The following is a 26,768-nucleotide window of genomic DNA, read 5'->3' as shown; positions in this document are numbered from 1 at the left end:
GTGTCATCGCTAATTGAGAAAAAGGAGTGCAATCACTTCCCCATCATTCTCGTTACCCTTTCCAGGCACACCCTTTACTCCACTCCAACAAAGTAAATCTTAACATTGTAATACATATCCTGAACAAATGACTAATCATGAGAAATATTCAGTCTAATAAGACTGAAGAACTTCTCGACCCAAAGGATTCCAACATTTCTTTGCTATTGGATGAAATACAGCCTTGAAGTTACATGAGCCATATAAAAGAGACCCTGGGGTTATATAACTAAATTATGCATATTACAAAACTACAAACCATTCAAAACACAGCACCTAGAGTAATCAATCTACCAATCTATATCTCTGATGCCTATTTCCAACTGGAACTCCCTCAGGAGGTGGTCACAGCTACAGAGTCTCCACAACTAGTGCACTACAGTGCTTCTTCTTAACCTTTAGTGTTTCATCCTTTACAGGCCACTAGCAGTGGGACACTACTGCACAGTGTTTGCAGAGGCTCCTGCCTAATTTTCCTACTGACCACTTACACCTACAGCTCCAGCCTAATGTTTCTACCTACTACTTCTACATGATGTTGCTACCTAATGCTCCTGCCTAAATGTTCCTATCTATTACTTCTCTCTATTGCTCCTAACATTTTGCCAACAGGCAGGGTAGTGCTTGGTGCTCACCAAAGGAAAATCTAGAGTTACAAAGAATGGGCTGTGAGTTTAGTGTTGTCAAGTGTTATGTATGACAAGGAGAGATTTCTTGTTTGCAGATAAAATGCCTGTAGACCACATGTTAGTAAGGCAGAAAGAAAAGACAGCTACCTGGGTTAGAGAGTGCAGCTTGACAACCAATGAAGTGCTGGCTCACTACACAGCCATCATTAACCTTCCCAATACCCAGGCAGGTACCACAGGTAATATACCTCCCTGGTCGTTGGCTGCCTACCAACTACTACCTATCTATATATAACAGAGAATGAAAAAGTAGTCAAACTTCCTACATATGTATACAGTAACTAGACACATATTACTCACTGCATCTTCATAATTAGCATTTTTCAAGTGATTACGAATAATTCCCAAAGCTTCAAGTTCCTTATCTGGAGTAAGACTTGTGTAAGGCCAGTAAAACATGGGTAAGGTATCTTCTTCCTTTTGGGCCCTTTTCTGCTGATACTGGGCAAGCATCTGACGGGCATTAGCAAAAAGCGCCTCTGACTTGTATTCATCTGTGGTTCCCAGATACTCAATGTGTAGTTTACCCTGTAACATACAAAGCATACACTAAAGGTAAGGGTGAGGAGAACTGTAGGGATAGGGAGGCATGAAGATGCATGAAACATGTTTATTACAGCATGTGAAAGTGGTTGCATACACCTTGCTCAACTTATACCTCTAAAATTAGGGCCCTCTCAAACAAAGTCTTAAGATATCACTATTTGCAGATGTTTATCCACAATCTAATTTCCTTTAAGATTTATACCTTTATAATTAGAGCCCTCCTAAATAAGTCTTGAGATCTCATTGTTTGCAGACATCCATCCACAATCTACTTTCTTCAAGAAAACCACAAAACTCATTGTCCAATCTTATTCATATCTGGTATGAAACTACTTTGGAGAAATCAGAAAGAACTATCGATTTTGTTGATTTTGAAGATGATTCTGTTTCTGCATAATAATCTGATGGGGTGGATTTTGTCTACATTTAGCAATGGTGTTTCCCTTGAGACAAAAATGGTTTCTACTTATCATGTACTCACAAAGTCAAAGGTCAATGTCATTGCCACACAATGATTGCAGTTTTGATGGATGAATTTCATTTACACTTGGCATGTGTATTTGGAGGTCATACATCAAGATAACTGCTGTGCTAGCAAATTATTTTGTTTCTTCACAAAACCTTTGGTTCCATTGGATGGACAGCATTAAGAAATGGCATTCATGTGTATTCCCACTGGGGAAAGATTTATGCATTCTGATTTTGAGGTCAAAACACATAAGTTCAAGTCACTGCTATACCTGTCTAAATCAAGACAAATGTTTCCTCTAAATGCTTGATCAACGATAATGACAAATCATCATCTACCATACCGTTTGCCACCATGACTACAACCACCCCTGCCACCACCTTAGTCATCACTTTCTCAAAGCATATTCCACCCTTTGCTACCACTACTACCCCCACTCCTGCTATTACCTTTGACACCCCATACCATCATCTCTGTCACCACCTTTACAACCACTTATGTGGACACCTCTGTCATCCTCTGCTGCTATCCTCAACATCCCCCCCCCTACTCTTTAATCCTTTCTACTACCACCCTAACCCCCTCTCTTCCATTCTCTCAACTGTCCCCTCTACCACATCCTCTCCCAACACCACTACCATCATATCTGCTAACACCTCTATCTCCATTGCCACAACTAATGCAACCAATTCTGTCACCACCTCAGCTACTACTTCTGCCATCATCTGTGCTACCTCTCTCTCTTCACCTTTCCCATCCCATCCATCAATACCTCTGCTAATACCTCCACAATCACCTCTCCTATCACCTGTGCCATCCTTGCTACCAATTCTGACCCCACTGGTGCCATCATCTCTTCTACTAACTCTACATCCATCTTTACCAACATCTCCATCATCTCTGCCAACCCCCTTACCACTACCATCCTTGCTATGAACTCTACCACCACTATTACCAAAATCTCTGCTGCCACCAGTGTCATCCCCTCTGCTACTATCCCTACCAACACTGCCACCGATTCTGATGCTATCTATATAACTGTCACCACCTGTGCCATCCCCTGCCACTACTGTTGCCATCAAATCTGGCACAATAAGTGACACCTGTACCACCATCTGTATCATCCTCCCTTCCACTTCCTTGCCACTATCTACTGCCACAAAGTCTAAGACCACCTGGGCCAACAATACTACCACCTCTGCTATCATCTCTCCTCCCATCCCTGCTATTTACCCTACTCTAATCAACTTTCAACTTTCAATGAATCTGGAGGGTTAGTAAAGGAATTAATTATGACCTTACAAAACAAAGTTTTGGAGTGCCCTAAATTAATCAGCATTTCCATTCATCTGTTTGCCCAAAATTTCGTTTTCATGGGAGAACTATAATACCCACTGTCCACTCTTAGTAAAATTTGGCATGAAGATATTCTGAAGGAAAACAAAGAGCATTACTATATTGGGTCATAAAGTCAAAGGTCAAGGTTAATGTTGCACTTTGAGTATATTTTGGAGATGATTTCATTTGTGTGCAATAATTCAAGTTCAATGGAGAAGTTTGAAATAATTGTGGGGGGGGAATCATGGCTGCATAATTTTTTCAATGTAATCTAATGTTTTCTATAAATTTAGCTTTGCTTGAGAGAAATGCATGAAATGAGAATGTAGTTGGTTGACTTTGGTGTTTTAACCAAAGAGAGGCAAAATGAAAGTTGCCATTGTTATTGAATGCAGGTAAAGCTGTGCTGTTAGTTAACTCAAGAGGAAAAGGTTGACAGAATGGTGGGTTGGTTCAATAATGTATGTAAATAAATATAAGCTGCTGCTTATGAAAGGGATGGGAGATCAGACTGTAAGATCAGTCTGCATAGTGGGAATTGGAAGTTGTGGATGAGTTCAAATATCTGGGAGTAAAGTCTAGAAAGGACAGGCATAGGAAAGCTGAAGCTGAGAGTAAAGTTATGCATGGGAGAAATACTGGAGGTGCCCTACAAGTTCTGATGAACAAGAAAAATTTGAGTGCAACATGTGAAAAAAGCTAACATGAAGGAGTGCTTGTCTGAACACTAATGTGTGACTGAAACCCCAGTGTATCTATGTTAGGATAAAGAAAAGAGAAGTAGAGATGGATAAGTTTTGAAGTATAGTTGGAATTAAGAGGACTGATGAAATGAAGAATAAAGATATGAAAAGGTTACATAGTGTGATGAAATCATCTGAAAATCTTTTAACATGGTAAAGTCACATAAAAAGTATGGTATATGATAGGCTGGTTAAAATATACAGAAGTAAGGTAAAAGGCACAAGGTGAGGTATACTGCACATTGTATGGATAGATATAATGGGAAAACTGATTATGACGAAAAATATTTCAAACAAAGACACCAAATGAATGACTGGAATTAAACAAAATGGAAACATTTTGTGAATGGAGTTGATATGAATAGAGACACTGATTCTACTTTATGAAGTTATTGTGTAAGCAGAAAAACTAAGAAACATGTTTATGAGGGTTGAGTCCATGCTTCAATTTAACACAAAGGTATGAGTTGCATATGTTTGCGAGTGATGTTCTGGAGGCTGTGTGTACATGATACACCCCATTAAAAGGAAACTGGAGTATTGATAACAGATGCTGTAAATAGATAAACAGTGACTGTGTGCTATATGACTAGATGAATAAAGTGGCTATTCCTCTGCATGTGGGGAAAAGATACAGCAGAATTAAAGAAGAATAAGATTCTTAATGATAATGATGAGATACTTTGCTGGAGTGTGACTGGTGTTAAAAGGATTACTTGAAAGAGATGAAGATGGAACATTTGTGATTTCCAGATATCAAATGTGAACTGCACCTCACTCTGTATCATAAAATGCATGAAGTATATCAAAAAAAGGGTAGAGAAGAGCAATAATAGAAAGTACACCAAACACTTCCAAATGGAAAAATAAAGGGGAAATTTTAAAGAAAAAGATGAAAGTGAACGTGGCACTTATGGATTTATAAGGGGACATAATTAGGAGAGAGAGAAAAAAAGAGGATCTGGGGAATTTTAACCCTCTATGGTGTGAGCAGAAGACTGCTAAATATTATTTAGGGCTATTATAAGGGAAGCATTTCTTGTGTAAAGTATAATGGATGTGTGAATGTGTGAATTATCAATATCTTAGGTCATAAAATGAATAATCTTAATTGAGCTATGCACAAAATTGGTGAAACATGGAAATTTACCTCATAATTACAAACTACAAGAATGTACCATAGAACACTGTGCATTGCAGCTTACTTACTGGGAATGAAATATGAGTGGTTGGAAATATGGACTGGAAAATATCAGAAACATGTGTTACGTTTTCTGTCTGAAGATGGAATTCTCTTTGTTATGAATCAGGTTAAGCATTAACTTAAAAATCTTAAGCAAAATTCAAACTATAGTTATGGGTCATATGTCATTTAGTCCTTCAGATGCTTGAAACAGCCATATAAAGTTTCAATGATATCTAACACTATTCAAGTTATGACCATGGTTACATTGCAGGTCAAAGTGTGACTTACAATGATAGATGACAGTTACATTTCAGGTTAAAGTGTGACTTACAATGATGGATGACAGACAAATGGTGAACGCACTGGTGATGGATGATGCTGATGCAAAAAGCCATCCCTAAATGTCTGTCTTGCTATGCAGGTGACACATAAAGTGCATAACTTTCAGCCCCATTACACCTGTATAAAATGACTCATGTCTGGCATAGAATATACTATACCACAGCTTAAAATCACAAAATGAGCTCATTAACATACATCAACATTTAAATTCAAGTAAAGAACCAGAAAGACACTTACTACACTGTTTACTGGAACAGGAATACCCAGGACTGATGACATTAATGGTGCTATATCAGCCTGGTGAAGATCATGTCGCCGTACATGAGTAAGGCCCCACTTCTCAACACGTGCATCATATATCATTTTCTCTTTAAATTCTGAGGGATCCTTTGGTAAGGCTATGCCAGCACCCCAAGCTAAAATGGGTGTTTCTGTTTCACTTGGGTCACCTGATCCATGAGAACCTGCAAATGAGATCATAAAATGGAACATTATGTAACCTACTAAACCTTCTTTAATATGATATGCTAACATACAATGATGAGACAAATGCCTGAGATGACAGCTGTAATGACAGCTGAAAGATTACTAAGAAATGCCAAAATAGCAAGATAAAATGAGTACCCATCCTTCAAGTCACTAGTTAGCAGGAATTCTGCAATAAGTACAAATTAAATCATCCACATGTGATCAGAACAGACTGAATCCTCCAATTCCTAGAGTTGGGGAGATAAAAACTGAACAACAAAGGATTTTTGGGGAGTATGGTGTGGCAAAAGTTATGATGGATGAGAAAGGGAGGAAAGAAAGAGATATCATGTTGTCAAGAAACATAATGCATACTGCCAATCTAATGGATAGAACAATCTGATCCATATCTAAGGTGCCCTCTTTAACCCTTTCACTGCATATTCTCTCTGAAAAGTTAACTGTCCCATGTGCAAAACAAATAAAGATCTAAAATAATTATATTACAGAATACAGTATCTTTTTAATGTTACTGAAGAGAATACCCAAAAAAAGTTAGTATGCATTTCGTTTCTCGATATTTATGTATGTATATGATGATGGCAGATATAGGGTGTTTTGGTCGAGGTGGTGTGCAAAGTGAGAGGGTTAGGGATAATGATTTGGTAAACAGAGAAGAGGTAGTAAAGCTTTGCGGAAGATGAAAGCCGGCAAGGCAGCAGGTTTGGATGGTATTGCAGGGGAATTTATTAAAAAAGGGGGTGACTGTATTGTTGACTGGTTGGTAAGGTTATTTAATGTATGTATGACTCATGGTGAGGTGCCTGAGGATTGGCAGAATGCGTGCATAGTGCCATTGTACAAAGGCAAAGGGGATAAGAGTGAGTGCTCAAATTACAGAGGTATAAGTTTGTTGACTTTTCCTGGTAAATTATATGGGAGGGTATTGATTGAAAGGGTGAAGGCATGTACAGAGCATCAGATTGGGGAAGAGCAGTGTGGTTTCAGAAGTGGTAGAGGATGTGTGGATCAGGTGTTTGCTTTGAAGAATGTATGGGAGAAATACTTAGAAAAGCAAATGGATTTGTATGTAGCATTTATGGATCTGGAGAAGGCATATGATAGAGTTGATAGAGATGCTCTGTGGAAGGTATTAAGAATACATGGAGTGGGAGGCAAGTTGTTAGAAGCAGTGAAAAGTTTTTATCGAGGATGTAAGGCATGTGTACGTGTAGGAAGAGAGGAAAGTGATTGGTTCTCAGTGAATGTAGGTTTGCGGCAGGGGTGTGTGATGTCTCCATGGTTGTTTAATTTGTTCATGGATGGGGTTGTTAGGGAGGTGAATGCAAGAGTTTTGGAAAGAAGGGCAAGTATGAAGTCTGTTGTGGATGAGAGAGCTTGGGAAGTGAGTCAGTTGTTGTTCGCTGATGATACAGCACTGGTGGCTGATTCATGTGAGAAACTGCAGAAGCTGGTGACTGAGTTTGGTAAAGTGTGTGAAAGAAGAAAGTTAAGAGTAAATGTGAATAAGAGCAAGGTTATTAGGTACAGTAGGGTTCAGGGTCAAGTCAATTGGGAGGTAAGTTTGAATGGAGAAAAACTGTAGGAAGTAAAGTGTTTTAGATATCTGGGAGTGGATCTGGCAGCGGATGGAACCATGGAAGCGGAAGTGAATCATAGGGTGGGGGAGGGGACGAAAATCCTGGGAGCCTTGAAGAATGTGTGGAAGTTGAGAACATTATCTCGGAAAGCAAAAATGGGTATGTTTGAAGGAATAGTGGTTCAACAATGTTGTATGGTTGCGAGGCGTGGGCTATGGATAGAGTTTTGCGCAGGAGGGTGGATGTGATAGAAATGAGATGTTTGAGGACAATGTGTGGTGTGAGGTGGTTTGATCGAGTAAGTAATGTAAGGGTAAGAGAGATGTGTGGAAATACAAAGAGCGTGGTTGAGAGAGCAGAAGAGGGTGTTTTGAAATGGTTTGGGCACATGGAGAGAATGAGTGAGGAAAGATTGACCAAGAGGATATATGTGTCGGAGGTGGAGGGAACGAGGAGAAGTGGGAGACCAAATTGGAAGTGGAAAGATGGAGTGAAAAAGATTTTGAGTGATCGGGGCCTGAACATGCAGGAGGGTGAGAGGCGAGCAAGGAATAGAGTGAATTGGATTGATGTGGTATACCGGGGTTGACGTGCTGTCAGTGGATTGAATCAGGGCATGTGAAGCGTCTGGGGTAAACCATGGAAAGTTGTGTGGGGCCTAGATGTGGAAAGGGAGCTGTGGTTTCAGGCATTACTGCATGACAGCTAGAGACTGAGTGTGAACGAATGGGGCCTTTGTTGTCTTTTCCTAGCGCTACCTCGCACACATGAGGGGGGAGGGGGTTATTATTCCATGTGTGGCGAGGTGGCAATGGGAATGAATAAAGGCAGACAGTGTGTGAATTGTGTGCATGGGTATATATGTATGTGTCTGTGTGTGTATATATATGTGTACATTGAGATGTATAGGTATGTATATTTGCGTGTGTGGACGTGTATGTATATACATGTGTATGGGGGTGGGTTGGGCCATTTCTTTCGTCTGTTTCCTTGCGCTACCTCGCAAACGCGGGAGACAGCGACAAAGCAAAATAAAATACAAGTATATGATGATTACAATTTTTTCAAGTTGGGAATTCATTCTACATACCCCTAAATACATTACACACTATGGTTTTTCATAAAAGTATTTATTCATTTATCATACTTTGTCGCTGTCTCCCGCGTTAGCAAGATACTGCAAGGAAACAGATGAAAGAATGGCCCAACCCACCCACATACAGGTATGTACATACACATCCACACACGCAAATATACATACCTATACATCTCAACATATACATATATATATATATATATATATATATATATATATATATATATATATATATATATATACACACAAACATACATATATACACATGTACATAATTAATACTGTCTGCCTTTATTCATTCCCATCGCCACCCCGCCACACATGAAATGAAAACCCCCTCCCCCGCATGTGCATGAGGTAGTGCTAGGAAAAGACAACAAAGGCCACATTTGTTCACACCCAGTCTCTAGCTGTTATGTATAATGCACTGAAACCACAGCTCCCTTTCCACATCCAGGCCCAACAAAATTTTCCATGGTTTACCTCAGACACTTCACATGCCTTGGTTCAATCCATTGACAGCACATCAACCCTGGTATACCACATCATTCCAATTCACTCTATTCCTTGCATGCCTTTCACCCTCCTGCATGTTCAGGCCCCAATCACTTAAAATCTTTTTCACTCCATCTTTCCACCTCCAATTTGGTCTCCCACTTCTCGTTCCCTCCACCTCTGACACATATATCCTCTTGGTCAATCTTTCCTCACTCATTCTCTCCATGTGACCAAACTATTTCAAAACACCCTCTTCTGCTCTCTCAACCACACTCTTTTTATTACCACACATCTCTCTTACCCTTTCATTACTTACTCGATCAAACCACCTCACACCACATACTGTCCTCAAACATCTCATTTCCAGCACATCCACCCTCCTCCGCACAACTCTATCTATAGCCCACGCCTCACAACCATATAACATTGTTGGAACTACTATTCCTTCAAACATACCCATTTTTGCTTTCCAAGATAACGTTCTCGACTTCCACACATTTTTCAACGCTCCCAGAACTTTCGTCCCCTCCCCCACCCTATGATTCACTTCCGCTTCCATGGTTCCATATGCTGCCAAATCCACTCCCAGATATCTAAAACACTTCACTTCCTCCAGTTTTTCTCCATTCAAACTTACCTCCCAATTGACTTGACCCTCAACCCTACTGGACCTAACAACCTTGCTCTTATTCACATTTACTCTCAGCTTCCTTCTTTCACACACTTTACCAAACTCAGTCACCAGCTTTTGCAGTTTCTCACACGAATCAGCCACCAGCGCTGTATCATCAGAGAACAACAACTGACTCACTTCCCAAGCTCTCTCATCCACAACAGACTGCATACTTGCCTCTCTTTCCAAAACTCTTGCATTCACCTCCCTAACAACCCCATCCATAAACAAATTAAACAACCATGGAGATAACACACACCCCTGCCACAAACCAACATTCACTGAGAACCAACTACTTTGTTTTTTCATAGACATAATTTCATGCATTCTATACATATCATTTGCATATCTTTTTACATATAACACATACATTTTTACACTTCATATGCATTCATTATGTACCATATGCACTCAATAAGACAGGTGAACACCAGAGACCTTCGGCAGAGTTTGCCTTCCAAAGTGAAACAAAGTTAGTATCTTGAGTCTCCCTACATCTACGGAAATTGCCGCACTAGCAACTTAGCAGCTTGGAAATTGTAGTAGTAATGATTTAGAAGCTTAAAAAAATTTCTGTTGCTTTACACACTAATAAATTGTCCACATTCTATACATTTTGTCTTCAGCCTTGTACCAAAGCCTTCAGTCACCTAATCTTATTACCAAGAGTTCAAATAATCCAGTATTATACCGTTGGAGTGCCCCAGGTCCTATTGGATAACTGTACTCTTCACTAATGATTTTCCTGGTGTTTGCCCTACCTCAGGACTCAACCAATTCCCAGGTATTCTACTTTTTCATACCAATTACCCCAGTGGTGCACCACCCTGAGCTTGAAATTATTTTTCTGCAGCTTCTTCTATGCATGTAACACCTGCGCACTTATGGCAGAAACAAAGGATGACAATGCGTGCACTCAGTACTGTTGCTTTTCCATTTTGGTTTTTGATCCATAAAGCCAACACTTTTTTTAACTTTAGTTTATGGATTCCTCACCGTTGGTACCTTGGCTGAAGATTCACTTGACTGATACAAAAAGATTTTAATATTGTCAGCAATCCTCTTAACTGACCTCAGAGTAAACAAGAACTTCAAACAAGACACATTGAATGCACTGTAGCCTGCTTTAAACTGCACTTCCCATGAGTCACTACAAAACCCACAATATGAAAGACAGTGTGCATGATATTCATCCTCTACACAAGTGTAAAGTACACCTTGTACAGGTCAAACTTCTGGTGGTACAAATAAGAAAATCTGTCAGCAAATTGATTTACAGTAAACTCATTGTGTACACTATTCACAACCAAAAGTATAATGCAGACAGCAGAACAAAAATCTATATATTCTTCACAATATAATTACATATATCTATCTATTAACTTCAATCTCAATTCCACTGAGTGAATCAGATACACACAGCCTCTTTATTCATTCGTTCACATCCTAATTCTATGTTCAATATCTTGAATGAAACATACACCAATAAAATAACTTCTTACCTTTTAACTATATTGTTACACAACACAGGATAATGCTATTCTAAAGAGAAGGGATGGAATTAAACACCAGGATTAAAACTACTTATATTAAAAGAAACAAAGAGTACAAGACAAAAGAAGCACATTACTTGGGCACAACTATTCACATTAACACTTAACAGCCCAAATAAGATTCAAACCAAGATATCTCTTCCTCTACAACAACTCAACTATCAAAACATGATAAAAAATACACATTATCGGTGGGAAATTCTATAAGACAAGCTACAATACACTGTTATACTCGGACCTGAAACGACATGCTCCAACACCATAGAGTGTAGTGCAGCACCGCATCACTCAGTGTGAAAGCAGTGATCGTTGTGGTTATGGGGTTGAGACTAGGGGAACCCAATGTACCTGCTGGGCATGTGGTGGCTGAAGGAATCACAGCAAAGCAGTCGTCAGGGCCTTTTACTGAAGGGGGAGCCGGCAAGGATTGGCCAGCCCCAACCTGACCTGCCTCATTTTGACTGTACTTGGGAGAAATGACCACATATAATCAGTCCTGATTGGCCAAAGGTGGACTAAATATGCCCTCATCCCAACTGTGATGGGAGGAGGGAGGCCCATAGTGCCACTCCTGATTAGTTGGAGGCCTAAAGCCCTGCCCTCATCTCGCCTAAGGCCTAGCCCCCATCTTGCCAGTGAAACAATGATACTCAGATGGTGATCTTTCCCAGGCATGACTTCTTGGCTGACCCTGGCTATTGAATGCCGCAGGCGAGGGGAAAAAGGACAGGCTTAAGTGTGAAGCATAACTTGAGTCGCAACACAGAGAGGGGAATGAATTCCACACCGAGACAAAAGAAGCCGTGCTGGCACAGGACAAAGGACTCGCCACCCTACCTACATAAACATTACCTACAACCTAAACATTACCTATGACCATCTACACATGGAACAACAGAGGTTCGTAACACCCCTTCCCTTAAAGGAGAAAATTTCTTGAAGAGGAAATGTCTTACTCTAACAGTGGGATAAACAGTCTGCTAACACATAATGTGTGCCAGCAACATAATGAGCTATAAATCATACTCTTGAAGGAACAAGGCCCACCTAGTTAACCTCTGATTCTTCTCCCAGAACTTATTAACATATTCAAGGAAGTGGTGGTCAGTATACACACTGATAGGATTGCCTGAGGGGCACAAATATACAGAAAGTGCTGTAATGCAAGGTTCAAAGACAATGGTGGGGCAATCCCTTTGGGCTTGACTAACTTTCTTACCAAAGTAACTCACAGGGTGATCAGCCTTCTCTTTGTCCTCCTGCAAGAGGACAGCATCAGCTCTTACATCACTGGCATCTACAGCTAACATGTTCAGAGCCTGCAAATAGAACTATTACAAAGCATAGCTTTTAACTAATGAGTGGCTGTCTCACAGTGCTCATTCCAACTTTAAATCTTTCATCAATAAATCTGTGAGGGGAGCTGCAATTGTAGCAAAGTTAATAATGAACATCCTGTGGTATCCAACCATACCCATAAAACATCTCAGTTCTCTTGTAGATCCAGGGGGACACATCTAGGGGACAAAGCTTGGACCTTTACTGTTGGTGGAAGTGGGGGAATGGCAGTCCTCATTACCTTGCTGACTTGGTGGTAGTCAATACGGAACCAATAGGTCCCGTCAAGCTTGGGTATAGGGTTATAGGCGAGCTCCACTCTAACCGACATAGCTTTATCAGATTGCGCTCAAGCATGTAATCCAGCTCCTCTGAAGAATGGTTGCTTCCTGTGGACTTACCCAGTAAGAAGCCTGTTCAATAGGCCAGACATCTCCCACGTCTACATCAGAATTCATCAAGGAGACCCATCCATGTGAGCTTTGCCTCCTCCTTCCTGTCCACGCCTTCATCAGGTCCCCAGGTCACCCGAAGTTGGATTGTCCTCTTCGTCACACACAGCTCCCTTTGGAAGGTGGGTCATGTAAGACAGCACATTCTGCTTGAAAGGGGGATGAATCATGATTAAAATGTGGTTTAAGCCCTGGTTGGGTGATAAAGGCGACACCTTGTCGCCAGTCTCAAAGCTCCTCAGTCGAGACCGTTTGTAATACCAGCTCTAAATTCAATCCTGGGTCTCTCGTGAATTGGCCCAAGACAGATCATCAGCCTCACCCACTGACTCTTGTTAGGATTCCAAACCAGCATAGAAGGTATCACACAGCTTCACCTCACTGGTTTCATTCTCAAAGGGTGTACTCAAGTCTCTCCACTTCAACAGAGTCCAGACCAGCAAAGAAAGTATCATGAGGCCCCACTTCACTGCTTTCATTCTCAGAGGGTGTCCTCAGTTCCTCTGTCCCAAGGAAGTCCAGACCAACGAAGAAGGTATCACACAACTCTACTTCACTGGCTTCATTCCCAGAGAGTGTCCTCAGTTCTTCCATCTCAACAGAGTCCAGACCAGCAAAAAAGGTATCACACAGCTCTACTTCACTTGTCTCACTCTCAAAGAGTGGTTCCAGTCCCTCCATCTCAATGGCTGTGTACTGAGGCACACAGCCTACCATGCTAGTTGCCATGGACCTGATATCTTCATACTCTGGGAGTATTTCTGGTATTTCTTCCTCAAGTTGCTTTGCCTCCATGGACTCCATCAGTCTCGCAAGCAACACCAGCACTGGATTCATTTTTCCTCCCACTAAGTCACTGCCTAACACAAAGTCCACTCCTGAGATAGCCAATCTATCCATAATTCCCATAAGAGCAACGCCTGTAAAGAGATCTGTTTCCACACACACATCAGCTAGTGGAGCTGCCTTGAGCCTTCACAGCCCATCTAACAAGACTCAGTCTTCAGACTCTCCTACCGGCACCAAACCCTCTAACATCAGGGACTGCAGTGCACCAGAATCCTGCAATGCAGTCAATATTCTTCTTATTTCACAGCAACTGACATAGTCCTTAAACAGTAACACGTTGTAGTTCCCCGAAATGGATCCTCAACTACAACTGATTGCCACTCTTGCAGCCCCTCACTTTCCTGAAAGCAGGGTTAGCCTCAATTACATCACTAGGTGGCTCTAAGGTTGAGAAGAGATTCACTGGGCTACTTTTTGTAGAGTCTCTGGATTCCTTCAGCCTGGCCCAGCATTCCCTCATCTGGTACCCACCCTTGCCACAATAATAGCACAACCTAACCCTCTCAGGGTTGTTCCTCTGACTTTTAGCAGCCTCTGACATGGGGGCAGATTCATGAGGGGTTACATTATCATTGGATTTTCCTTTGCCATCAAAACCCTTTGAAATCTCTCCATACCAAGTTTGAGAGTCAGCGCGTACTGATCCGCTGGTACCCCAGCCTTGTCAACAGTCTTCATCTCTTTATCATTCAAATTATTCAGCACTTCAGGGAATACATTGCTCTTACATTCCTCGAGTAGTATTAAGTCTTTAAGTTCCACAAATTCATGAACTTGTTCAGAATGTAGCCACTGCATACATAAATTGCCCTTTTCATGAAAATATTCTACGTAGGTCAATCAGGACTCTCACACTTACCTCTAAACTTGCGTCTGTAAGCTTCTGGAGTTAACTCACAAGTTTTTAGCAGAACATCCTTCAATCCTCATAATCAGTACACTGGTCACTAGACAACATGGTGTATGCAGTCTGAGCCTTAACAATAAGGACAGGTAATAAAATCGACCAAGACATCTTAGGCCAAGAGAACTGATTGGCGACATTTTCAAACATATGAAAAAATTTAGTTACATCATCTTCATTGAACTTTGGTACAAAACTTGCATGTTTCATAAAATCAAATTCTGGTACTGGCTTTGACACACCTTGTCATATTTTTTTCTTATTCATTTATTTATTTTTATTTTGCTTTGTCGCTGTCTCCTGTGTTAGCGGGGTAGCGCAAGGAAACAGACGAAAGAATGGCCCAACCCACCCACATACACTTGTATATACATACACGCCCACACACGCAAATATACATACCTATACATCTCAATGTATACATATTTATACACACACAGACATATACATATATACCCATGCACATAATTCATACTGTCTGCCTTTATTCATTCCAATTGCCACCCCGCCACACATAGAATAACAACACCCTCCCCTCTCATGTGTGCGGGGTAGCGCTATGAAAAGACAACAAAGGCCCCATTCGCTCACACTCAGTCTCTAGCTGTCATGTAATAATGCACCGAAACCACAGCTCCCTTTCCACATCCAGATGATGTAACTAAATTTTTTCCATGGTTTACCCCAGACGCTTCACATGCCCTGGTTCAATCCATTGACAGCACGTCAACCCCGGTGTACCACATCGTTCCAATTCACTCTATTCCTTGCCCTCCTTTCACCCTCATGCATGTTCAGGCCCCGATCACTCAGAATCTTTTTCACTCCATCTTTCCACCTCCAATTTGGTCTCCCACTTCTCCTTGTTCCCTCCATCTCCGACACATATATCCTCTTGGTCAATCTTTCCTCACTCATTCTCTCCATGTGACCAAACCATTTCAAAACACCCTCTTCCGCTCTCTCAACCACACTCTTTTTATTACCACACATCTCTCTTACCCTTTCATTACTTACTCAATCAAACCACCTCACACCACATACTGTCCTCAAACATCTCATTTCCAGCACATCCATCCTCCTGCGCACAACTCTAGCCATAGCCCACGCCTCGCAACCATACAACATTGTTAGAACCACTATTCCTTCAAACATACCCATTTTTGCTTTCCGAGATAATGTTCTCAACTTCCACACATTCTTCAAGGCTCCCAGAATTTTCGCCCCCTCCCCCACCCTATGATTCACTTCCGCTTCCATGGTTCCATCCGCTGCCAAATCCACTCCCAGGTATCTAAAACACTTCATTTCTTCCAGTTTTTCTCCATTCAAACTTACCTCCCAATATACTTGACCCTCAACCCTACTGTACCTAATAACCTTACTCTTATTCACATTTACTCTCAGCTTTCTTCTTTCACACACTTTACCAAACTCAGTCACCAGCTTCTGCAGTTTCTCACATGAATCAGCCACCAGCGCTGTATCATCAGCGAACAACAACTGACTCACTTCCCAAGCTCTTTCATCCACAACAGACTGCATACTTGCCCCTCTTTCCAAAACTCTTGCATTCACCTCCCTAACAACCCCATCCATAAACAAATTAAACAACCATGGAGACATCACACACCCCTGCCGCAAACCTACATTCACTGAGAACCAATCACTTTCCTCTCTTCCTACACGTACACATGCCTTACATCCTCGATAAAAACTTTTCATTGCTTCTAACAACTTGCCTCCCACACCATATATCCTTAATACCTTCCACGGAGCATCTCTATCAACTCTATCATATGCCTTCTCCAGATCCATAAATGCTACATACAAAATTCTCACATACATTCCTCAAAGCAAACAACTGATCCACACATCCTCCACCACTTCTGAAACCACACTGCTCTTCCCCAATCTGATGCTCTGTACATGCCTTCACCCTCTCAATCAATACCCTCCCATATAATTTACCAGGAATACTAAACAAACTTATACCTCTGTAATTTGAGCACTCACTCTTATCCCCTTTGCCTTTGTACAATGGCACTATGCAAGCATTCCGCCAATCCTCAGGCACCTCACCATGAGTCATACATACAGTAAATAACCTTACCAACCAGTCAACAATACAGTCACCCCCTTTTTTAATAAATTCCACTGCAATACCATCCAAACCCGCTGCCTTGCTGGCATTCATCTTTCGCAAAGCTTTTACTACCTCTTCTCTGTTTACCAAATCATTTTCCCTAACCCTCTCACTTTGCACACCACCTCGACCAAAACACCCTATATCTGCCACTCTATCATCAAACACATTCAACAAACCTTCAAAATACTCACTCCATCTCCTTCTCACATCACCACTACTTGTTATTACCTCCCCATTAGCCCCCTTCACTGAAGTTCCCATTTGTTCCCTTGTCTTACCCACTTTATTTACCTCCTTCCAAAACATCTTTTTACTCTCCCTAAAATTTAATGATACTCTCTCACCCCAACTCTCATTTGCCCTCTTTTTCACCTCTTGCACTTTTCTCTTGACCTCCTACCTCTTTCTTTTACACATCTCCCACTCATTTGCATTATTTCCCTGCAAAAATCGTCCAAATGCCTCTCTCTTCTCTTTCACTAATAATCTTACTTCTTCATCCCACCACTCACTACCCTTTCTAATCTGCCCACCACCCGCGCTTCTCATGCCACAAGCATCTTTTGCGCAAGCCATCACTGCTTCCCTAAATACATCCCATTCCTCCCCCACTCCCCTTACCTCCTTTGTTCTCAACTTTTTCCATTCTGTATTCAGTCTCTCCTGGTACTTCCTCACACAAGTCTCCTTCCCAAGCTCACTTACTCTCACCACTCTCTTCACCCCAACATTCTCTCTTCTTTTCTGAAAACCTCTACAAATCTTCACCTTTGCCTCCACAAGATAATGATCAGACATCCCTCCAGTTGCACCTCTCAGCACATTAACATCCAAAAGTCTCTCTTTCACGCGCCTATCAATTAACACGTAATCCAATAACGCTCTCTGGCCATCTCTCCTACTTACATACGTATACTTATGTATATCTCTTTTTAAACCAGGTATTCCCAATCACCAGTCCTTTTTCAGCACATAAATCTACAAGCTCTTCACCATTTCCATTTACAACACTGAACTCCCCATGTATACCAATTATTCCCTCAACTGCCACATTACTTACCTTTGCATTCAAATCAGCCATCACTATAACCCGGTCTCGTGCATCAAAACCACTAACACACTCATTCAGCTGCTCCCAAAACACCTGCTTCTCATGATCTTTCTTCTCATGCCCAGGTGCATATGCACCAATAATCACCCATCTCTCTCCATCAACTTTCAGTTTTACCCATATCAATCTAGAGCTTACTTTCTTACACTCTATCACATACTCCCACCACTCCTGTTTCAGGAGTAGTGCTACTCCTACCCTTGCTCTTGTCCTCTCACTAACCCTTGACTTTACTCCCAAGACATTCGCAAACCACTCTTCCCCTTTACCCTTGAGCTTCGTTTCACTCAGAGCCAAAACATCCAGGTTCCTTTCCTCAAACATACTACCTATCTCTCCTTTTTTCTCATCTTGGTTACATCCACACACATTTAGACACCCTAATCTGAGCCTTCGAGGAGGATGAGCACTCCCCACATGACTCCTTCTTCTGTTTCCCCTTTTAGAAAGTTAAAATACAAGGAGGGGAGGGTTTCTAGCCCCCCGCTATAACTTACTTCAAGGCTAATCTAATCTGTTCAGCCCATTCCTTCTGTATCTGCAGCTTAGCTCATTCACTTTATGCAGTAAGTCTAGCAATGTGCAGTTGGAACTGCAAGCATTCTGGATTAACATTAATATCACTATAGAGCTGGGGATGGACTAAAGCTTCAGCTGACCTTGATAGTGGAACAATATCATCAACTCTATTTTCAACATCAGACACAGTACCTACAAGCTACTCACCAACTAACAGACTTATTACCAAAGTCTCCAACTCAATTTTATGAGCATTCCAGTTGTATACCACTCCTATCCCATCCACAACAAGCCTCAGCCCATAATCTGTTCAAGATTTAATATCACTGGGAGAGGTGTCGGATCGACAGAAACATTCAACATCAGCGTCACTGGTCAGCAGCATGCATGAATAACTAATGAGGGAAGAGACTTCATAAAGGTACTTCATAAAGTAAGAAAAATCCTGGCAAGATCATCAATTTCTCATTACACAACACAGGATAATGCTATTTCAAAGTTAAGGGATGAAAGTAAACACCAAAGAGAACAAGACAAAAGAAGCACATTACTCGGGCACAAATATTTACATTAACACTTAACAGTCCAAGTAAGAATTCAAACCAAGAGATCTCTTCCTCAACAACGACTCAACTATAAAAACAGCAAAATACACTTTAGCAGTGGGCAATTCTGTAAGACAAGCTGCAATACACTCTTACACTCGGACCCAAAACGACAGAGTCAACACCTTAAGGTGTAGTGTAGTGCCACATCAGTGGCATCGATTGTAGAGGCTACAATGTTGAGACAAAGAGAACCCACTTTACCTGCTGGGCACATGGTGGCTGGAGAAACCACATCCTTTTATTGAAGACGGGGAGCCAGCCAGGAGCGACTAGCCCCATCCTGACCTTCCTAATCTTAACGGTGATTGTGAGAAATGATCACATACAATTAGTTCTGATTGGTCAAAGGTTGATTGAATACGTCTTCATCCTGACTGTAATTGGAGGAGGGTGGCCCATAGTGCCACTCCTGATAGGCTGGAGACCTAAGGCCTGGACTCCATCTCGCAGGCAAGGGGAAAAAGGACAGGCCTAAGTGCCAGGCATAACTTGAGTGATGACACAGCGAGGGGAATGAATTCCAAGCCAAGATAATGGAGGCCCTGCTGGGAAGGCTGACCAGGAAAAGGAAAAGGGACCTGTTGGGGACATGGAAGTCTTGAGAGAGAAAGCCCATACCATCGTCGCAAAGCAGGGGTGCTCATTCAGTTCGACCTTGCTGGCCCCAGGCCATTACGCGCTACCCTAACTACATAAACATTGCCTATAACCTAAACATTACCTACAACCACCTACACCTAGAACAACAGAGGCCTGCAATATACAGAAAGCTAATTCATCAAATGAGATGCATATGAAGCTGATTCATCAAGGGATCACAGTTTCAACTCACCCACTTCTACAACACTATGTTTGCACTGAAAATGATCCAAATTCATTCCTTTTGTATCACTAGAAATATCTCCAACCCTAATCAATTCTCTTCCAGCATATGTCAATCTCTTCAATGGTCTACATCTCCTAGTAAATCAAATATACTACTATGTATTATCTATACTGTACTACCATGTATTATCTTACTCAACTTATTTGCCATTCATTCGACATGACCATACTATCCTACAAGTAAATCAAACTATACTACTATGTATAATCTATACTATACTACTATGTATTATCTTAGTGTATTATCTATACTATACTACTATATATCATCTTAATCAACTTTATCATTTGCCATTCATTCAACATGACCATACTATCCTACAAGTTTTTCATCCATGTGCCATTTCTACATTTCACATCTTCATTCTTTGCCTATCATCCTAATTCAGTGTAATGCAAGATATCCATCATTACTGCATGCACATTTTATGAAACAATATACTTATTTTCCTGATGGCCTTAGATTAAATCACACTCTTAATAGATGAACACCTACCCCAGTCAGTCATGCCATGATCTGAAGTGAAGACATACGCTGTTTTTTCGTCCTTGTAAAAATCTTCAAACATTCCCACTAGTTTTTGGATGCCTTTATCAACAATTTCAATATTTTCTAAATATTCCCTGAAATAAATCAAGCAATTAGATTTATGGTTGCGCGGCGTGGGCTATAGATAGAGTTGTGCGAAGGAGGGTGGATGTGCTGGAAATGAGATGTTTGAGGACAATATGTGGTGTGAGGTGGTTTGATCGAGTAAGTAATGAAAGGGTAAGAGAGATGTGTGGTATTAAAAAGAGTGTGGTTTAGAGAGCAGAAGAGGGTGTTTTGAAATGGTTTGGTAACGTAGAAAGAATGAGTGAGGAAAGATTGACAAAGAGGATATATGTGTATGAGGTGGAGGGAACAAGGAGAAGTGGGAGACCAAATTGGAGGTGGAAAGATGGAATGAAAAAGGTTTTGAGTGATTGAGGCCTGAACATGCAGGAGGGTGAAAGGTGTGCAAAGAATAGAGTGAATTGGAATGATGCGGTATACTGGGGTTGACGTGCTGTCAATGGATTGAATCAGGGCATGTGAAGCGTCTGGGGTAAACCATGGAAAGTTGTGTGGGGCCTGGATGTGGAAAGGGAGCTGTGGTTTAGGGCATAATTGCATGACAGCCAGAGACTTAGTGTAAACGAATGTGGCCTTTGTTGTCTTTTCCTAGCGCTACCTCATGCACATGCAGGGGGAGGGGGTTGTTATTTAATGTGTGGCAGGGTGGCTAACGTGGGAGACAGTAACAAAGTAAAATAAAAAAATATTAGATTATTCCATAAAAAGAGAAAAATGGAAAGGCTTTTTTCTTTCCCTGGCAATACTGGTTACAAAAAATTTCCAAATGTTTAACACACAACAAATTGGACTTGTTGAGAAAGAAAAATATTTCTAACACCTTTTTTATTCATTTATTATACTTTGTCGCTGTCTCCCACGTTAGCGAGGTAGCACAAGGAAACAGACGAAAGAATGGCCCAACCCACCCACATACACATGTATATACATACACGTCCACATACGCACATATACATACCTATACATCTCAATGTATACATATATATACAAACACAGACATATACATATACACACATGTACGTAATTCAAACTGTCTGCCCTTATTCATTCTCGTCACCATCCCGCCACACACAAAATGGCAACCCCCTCCCCCCGCTTGTGCGCGAGGTAGCACTAGGAAAAGACAACAAAGGACACATTCGTTCGCAGTCAGTCTCTAGCTGCCATGTATAATGCACTCAAACCACAGCTCCTTTTCCACATCCAAACCCCACAAAACTTTCCATGGTTTACCCCAGACGCTTCACATGCCCTGATTCAATTCACTGACAGCATGTCAACCCCGGTATACCACATCGTTCCAATTCACTCTATTCCTTGCAAACCTTTCACCCTCTTGTATGTTCAGGCCCCGTTCACTCAAAATCTTTTTCACTCTATCTTTCCACCTCCAATTTGGTTTCCGCTTCTCCTTGTTCCCTCCACCTCTGACACATATATCCTCTGTCAATCTTTCCTCGCTCATTCTCTCCATGTGACCAAACCATTTCAAAACACCCTCTTCTGCTCTCTCAACCACACTCTTTTTATTATCACATCTCTCTTACCCATTTGTTCCTTACTAATACCTTTACATCACTAAAATTTTTGCCACAGTTTTCAGCAAGCACTTAACATCTGTTTTGAAATCTAGAGACCTGAATACTCCCACTCACACCACTCAGGCACATAAAATCACATTAACGTACAACCTTGAACATGTGCTTAACTTATTCAGGGAAGAAATATTTTTTTCACACAAACATACGTAAGACTTTTTCTCATTTACAGTCATATTTATGCCATAAGCCATAAAAGGAAAATGGCAATGGCAAAAAATTAAAAGTAACATGGGGATGTATATAGTATTCATTTCTGTCATGATACAAGACTACATGAGAAATACCCAATCTTTAAATTTAGTGAAACTTTAACATATCCATCTGCTACAAAGAATCATACTTAACTGAGGTCATATGCTCATCCTATATGGACTTGTAAATTCTGAAGAGGCAGATAACAAACTCAATAACATAAAAAAAGCAGTCATATGATTTCATGATCCACATCATAACTATTCATAATAAAACGCAACTGTGCATTTAGCAAACAATGGCCTGCATAAAAGAGATGGAGAAGATGAAGACATATAAAGACAAGAAAAACAGTAATTTACCCCAGAAATGGAAAAGGTGAAGCTACAGATGGAGTGGTGGGTAAAATGAAGATTTAACATATGACGTTGACCATCAAAATATGTTTAGATGTACTTGAAACTTTAACTGAAATCTAACACTAATCTATAGTGGACTTTATTTCACCCTGCAGCTAGTTCACCCGAAAACATAAAAAAAATAATAAGATGGAAATTTGCATTTGCTTTTCCTCATTTACGTTCAATCAGAGTGATATCTATTTTTCATTTATTACAATAATGCCTTTCTTTTGGACTGACTAGGATGTATTCTGATGATGTGTTTCTTTGGTGCAAAATATATCTCTATAGGTAAAGTAAAACACCAAGCAAGTTAAGAACCAAATGAATTCCTTCCTGAAGGCAAGAAAAAAAAAAATACTATTTTACAGTGAAGCATGAAATGACAATCATGGTCATAAAAAGATGATAAAGATCAAACTACTGAAAATGACATTTTAGGGGTCAAAATGTGCAGAATCTTGGGATTTTTCAGTTAATGAAATCTAAGGTTAGCACTCTTTTTGAACAATGTTTTCCTTAACTAGAATTCATGTATACAACGCACCATGACTTGAGTTATAGAAATACTTCCGAAGTTCATGATCCCCACAGTGTATGGCAAAGTTGCCACTAATGAAAATATCACTGTAGAAAATAAATCCCATGAAATCCCTAAATTTGGGGCAGTGAATGCAGTGTATTTGATAGATTTAGATTGTGGGCGTTTACATGTTTATAGCACATGGGCTGTTTAACCCCTGAAATGATCAGGAAAACAATGAAAATAATTTACTTGGATTTAGAAAGTGTATCTCATCTTCTGCTGTATAAATGTAGAAATAAGTTACTGCCTGAATTACTGATTAAGCTTTCTTGGCAAAGTTTACAAGGAATGTGGTAGCATTATAGGGCAGCATGGCAGCAGGTTTATCTTTAGTAATGGGAAGCCTATCTCTGCAGTAATTATATATGACAAATTGTGAGCAGATATGTGCAAATGAGGCCATTGTCTGATTGTTCTTATGCTACTTCACTAAGACCAGAGAGCATAATTAACTCTAAGGACTCCTTTTACAGGGATCCTGCAGTTTCACAGTTGCACCACAATTGGTAGCAAGGAAATGATGAATTCCTTTAGACCTTACAGGATCACATGAAGTATCCTATAATCCCAGCCTGAGCTATCTGATTACCCATCTGGGCCTAACAACCCCAAATATCTTCAGAACCATAAATCAGACTGGTCTGTTACCTCCATTTTCAGTGATACCTTGTAACTTCTAATGAAGTCCCTCAACAAAATAAAAACTAAAACAAATAACATACTCTGAATGTGGTTTCTGAGCATGTCCATGGGTATCAAGTCCCAAAAGATGAAGGAAGAATACAATACGATCTTCATGCAACCGATCAAAAAGTTTGTTTTCCTCTTTGGCTTCTTTGAAGAATGCTTCTACATGCTCAAATACCCATTTATCCAACTTTGAAGCATCACTGCTGGCAAAATCTTCTTCTTCAGCTTTATACATGAATGTTTCAATATGGCCTCTTTCAGAACCTGCAATGTAAAAAAGTTAGTTGCTTGAGAAATCATAACTTTTAAACAGTTGGCAAATCTCACCCTTTTTCTTTTCAAAATTCAGCAAGTAACTCATATTAAGATGCAAAGCACGAAATGTTATACAGAAGAATATTCAATAAAAATAAATAAAAGACCACTTTGTAAAAACTGTGAAAACAATCAAAAGAAAAGCATTATCAGTGGGTGGAAAGAGGCCCTACAGATACATCATCCTGATAAAAATAATCTTACTCTTCTCACAAAACTTACCAGAAGCAAACATTGGAAGAATGTCTGGGCTACCCCAACACCAGGTATGACGACTTTCATTAAAAACAGAGTCAAATTCAACTGGGTTCTCCTTCCAGCCTTTTGCAATTGCACTTGGATCTTCATATAAGCCAGCAATGATTGCAACATGACCAGGTCGAGACTCTGTGGGCACTCGGGTGTGTGAAACTCCCCACGTTCCCTTCTTTTCTATGATGGATCTGGCAAAAACAAAGCACATCAATACTATCAGTAAATACAATTACTTAGGGGGAAATTTTGAGCAACATTTTCAGGCAAAACCTAATCCAATAAACATTTACATGAATGGCATTTCCTTTGGTAAAAATGTATGCAAGTATAAATCTCAAGGATGTACTCTACTATCATCTTGATAAGAACCATATCCTAGCTGGACTTTATAATTCCATCATATACATTCTACCATGTAAAATACAAATAATAAAATGAGTAGCTTCAAAAGATATAAAACAGCAGAGGTAAATTGGACTTTTACTATACGAAGTGCAAGGAGCCCAATGTTATATATTTCCTAATTCATGTCATTTCAGTGGTGCCTTTCGAGTAGAATCGTACCCAGATAAATTTTGATAAAAACAGACTCTCTCTATTAACGCAAATGATTGCAGCAAGAGGACTATAAACAACACCATAACAATGACATTTCTGAAATATCATTGAAAGTACACTAAATGGAAACTCTTAAGAGAAAGTAGGGAAAGTTTTCACAGCTTATTTTGATACCTCAACATGCTTTTCCTTTTTCATTTAGTAGCTGAGATGGAAAGGGCAACTGAATGTCCTAAAAACAGCCACTCATTAATGTTATATATACCAATATTTCTACATTATATGCCAAAGCATAAGCCAGATACCTATTTACTGACCAGCCTTGTGGAGGAAGATGAACAGCTGTGTTGCCTGTGGACCAAACTAAGCAACCCAGTATTCAAATTTTGGTGGGCCCATATGTGACTTTCATTGAGAAATGCTAGACATCACAGTCTACATTCACCTTCAATGCCCCACCTGTTTTTTACGTCATTCATTAACTTCATGTGCATCCAAATTACTTAAAGTGAACTGCACTTTGCAGCTAAATGTGTTCTTCTAACTAACAATCTGATTGATGTGAATCTCATCAATATTTATGAAGTAATAGTTATTCATTTATATCTTACTTATCATATTCAATTGCTGTTTTCCACTTCAGTGAGGTAGTGCCAGGAAACAGACAAAGAATGGCCCATCCACTCATACACATATATAAACATAGATGCCCATACATGTACATATATATACATATACATATCAATATATACATACATATACAGATACAGACATATACATATGTATACATGTACATATTCATACTTCCTTGCCTTCATCCATTCCTGTAACTACTCCGCCACACAGGGAATTTGCATCTCCCCCACCTTCAGCGAGGTAGCTGTCATGTGTATTGAACTGAAACCACAGCTCCCTTTCCACATCCAGGCCCTACAGACCTTTCCATGGTTTACCCCAGACACTTCACATGCCCTGGCTCACTCCACTGACAGCAAGTCGACCCCAATATACCACATCGTTCCAAGTCACTCTGTTCCTTGCAGACATTTCACCCTCCAATTTGGCCTCCTGCTTCTCCTTGTTCCCTCCACCTCTTCAACACATATCTACTCTTTGTCAATCTTTCCTCACTCATTGTCTCCATATGTCCAAACCATTTCAACACACCCTCTTCTGCTTTCTCAACCACACTATTTTTATTACCACACATCTCTCTTACCCTTTCATTACTTAAAAGATCAAACCGCCTCACACAACATATTGTCCTCAAACATTTCATTTTCAACACATCCACCCTCCTCTGTATAACCATATACCTCACAACCATATACCATTGTTGGAACTCCTCTTCCTTCAAACATACCCATTTTTGCTCTCCAGGATAACATTCTCTCCTTCCACACATTTTTTATCGCTCTCAGAACCTTCACCCCTTCCCCCACCCTGTGACTCACTTCTGCTTCCATGGTCACTTCCAAATATCTAAAACACTTCACTT

General features: G+C 40.4%; 1 protein-coding gene across 1 annotated transcript in view; it reads right to left on the bottom strand.

Moving 5' to 3' along the window:
* Positions 1 to 26,768, bottom strand: part of PIG-N (Phosphatidylinositol glycan anchor biosynthesis class N) — a 78,712-nt gene that overhangs the window by 50,332 nt on the left and 1,612 nt on the right. Inside the window, exons 2-6 of the mRNA XM_071671327.1 lie at positions 24,680 to 24,900; positions 24,175 to 24,406; positions 20,553 to 20,680; positions 5,590 to 5,816; positions 1,029 to 1,256 (exon numbers count right to left, since the gene is read on the bottom strand). Coding sequence (XP_071527428.1) covers positions 1,029 to 1,256; positions 5,590 to 5,816; positions 20,553 to 20,680; positions 24,175 to 24,406; positions 24,680 to 24,900 — 1,036 coding nt within the window. The remainder of the gene's footprint in view (positions 1 to 1,028; positions 1,257 to 5,589; positions 5,817 to 20,552; positions 20,681 to 24,174; positions 24,407 to 24,679; positions 24,901 to 26,768) is intronic.

This window comes from Panulirus ornatus, chromosome 16 (assembly GCF_036320965.1).
Source record: "Panulirus ornatus isolate Po-2019 chromosome 16, ASM3632096v1, whole genome shotgun sequence".
NCBI classification, from domain to species: Eukaryota; Metazoa; Arthropoda; class Malacostraca; order Decapoda; family Palinuridae; genus Panulirus; species Panulirus ornatus.
The sequence above is the reverse complement of the archived record's forward strand: the minus strand, read 5'-3'. Positions and strand labels throughout refer to the sequence as shown.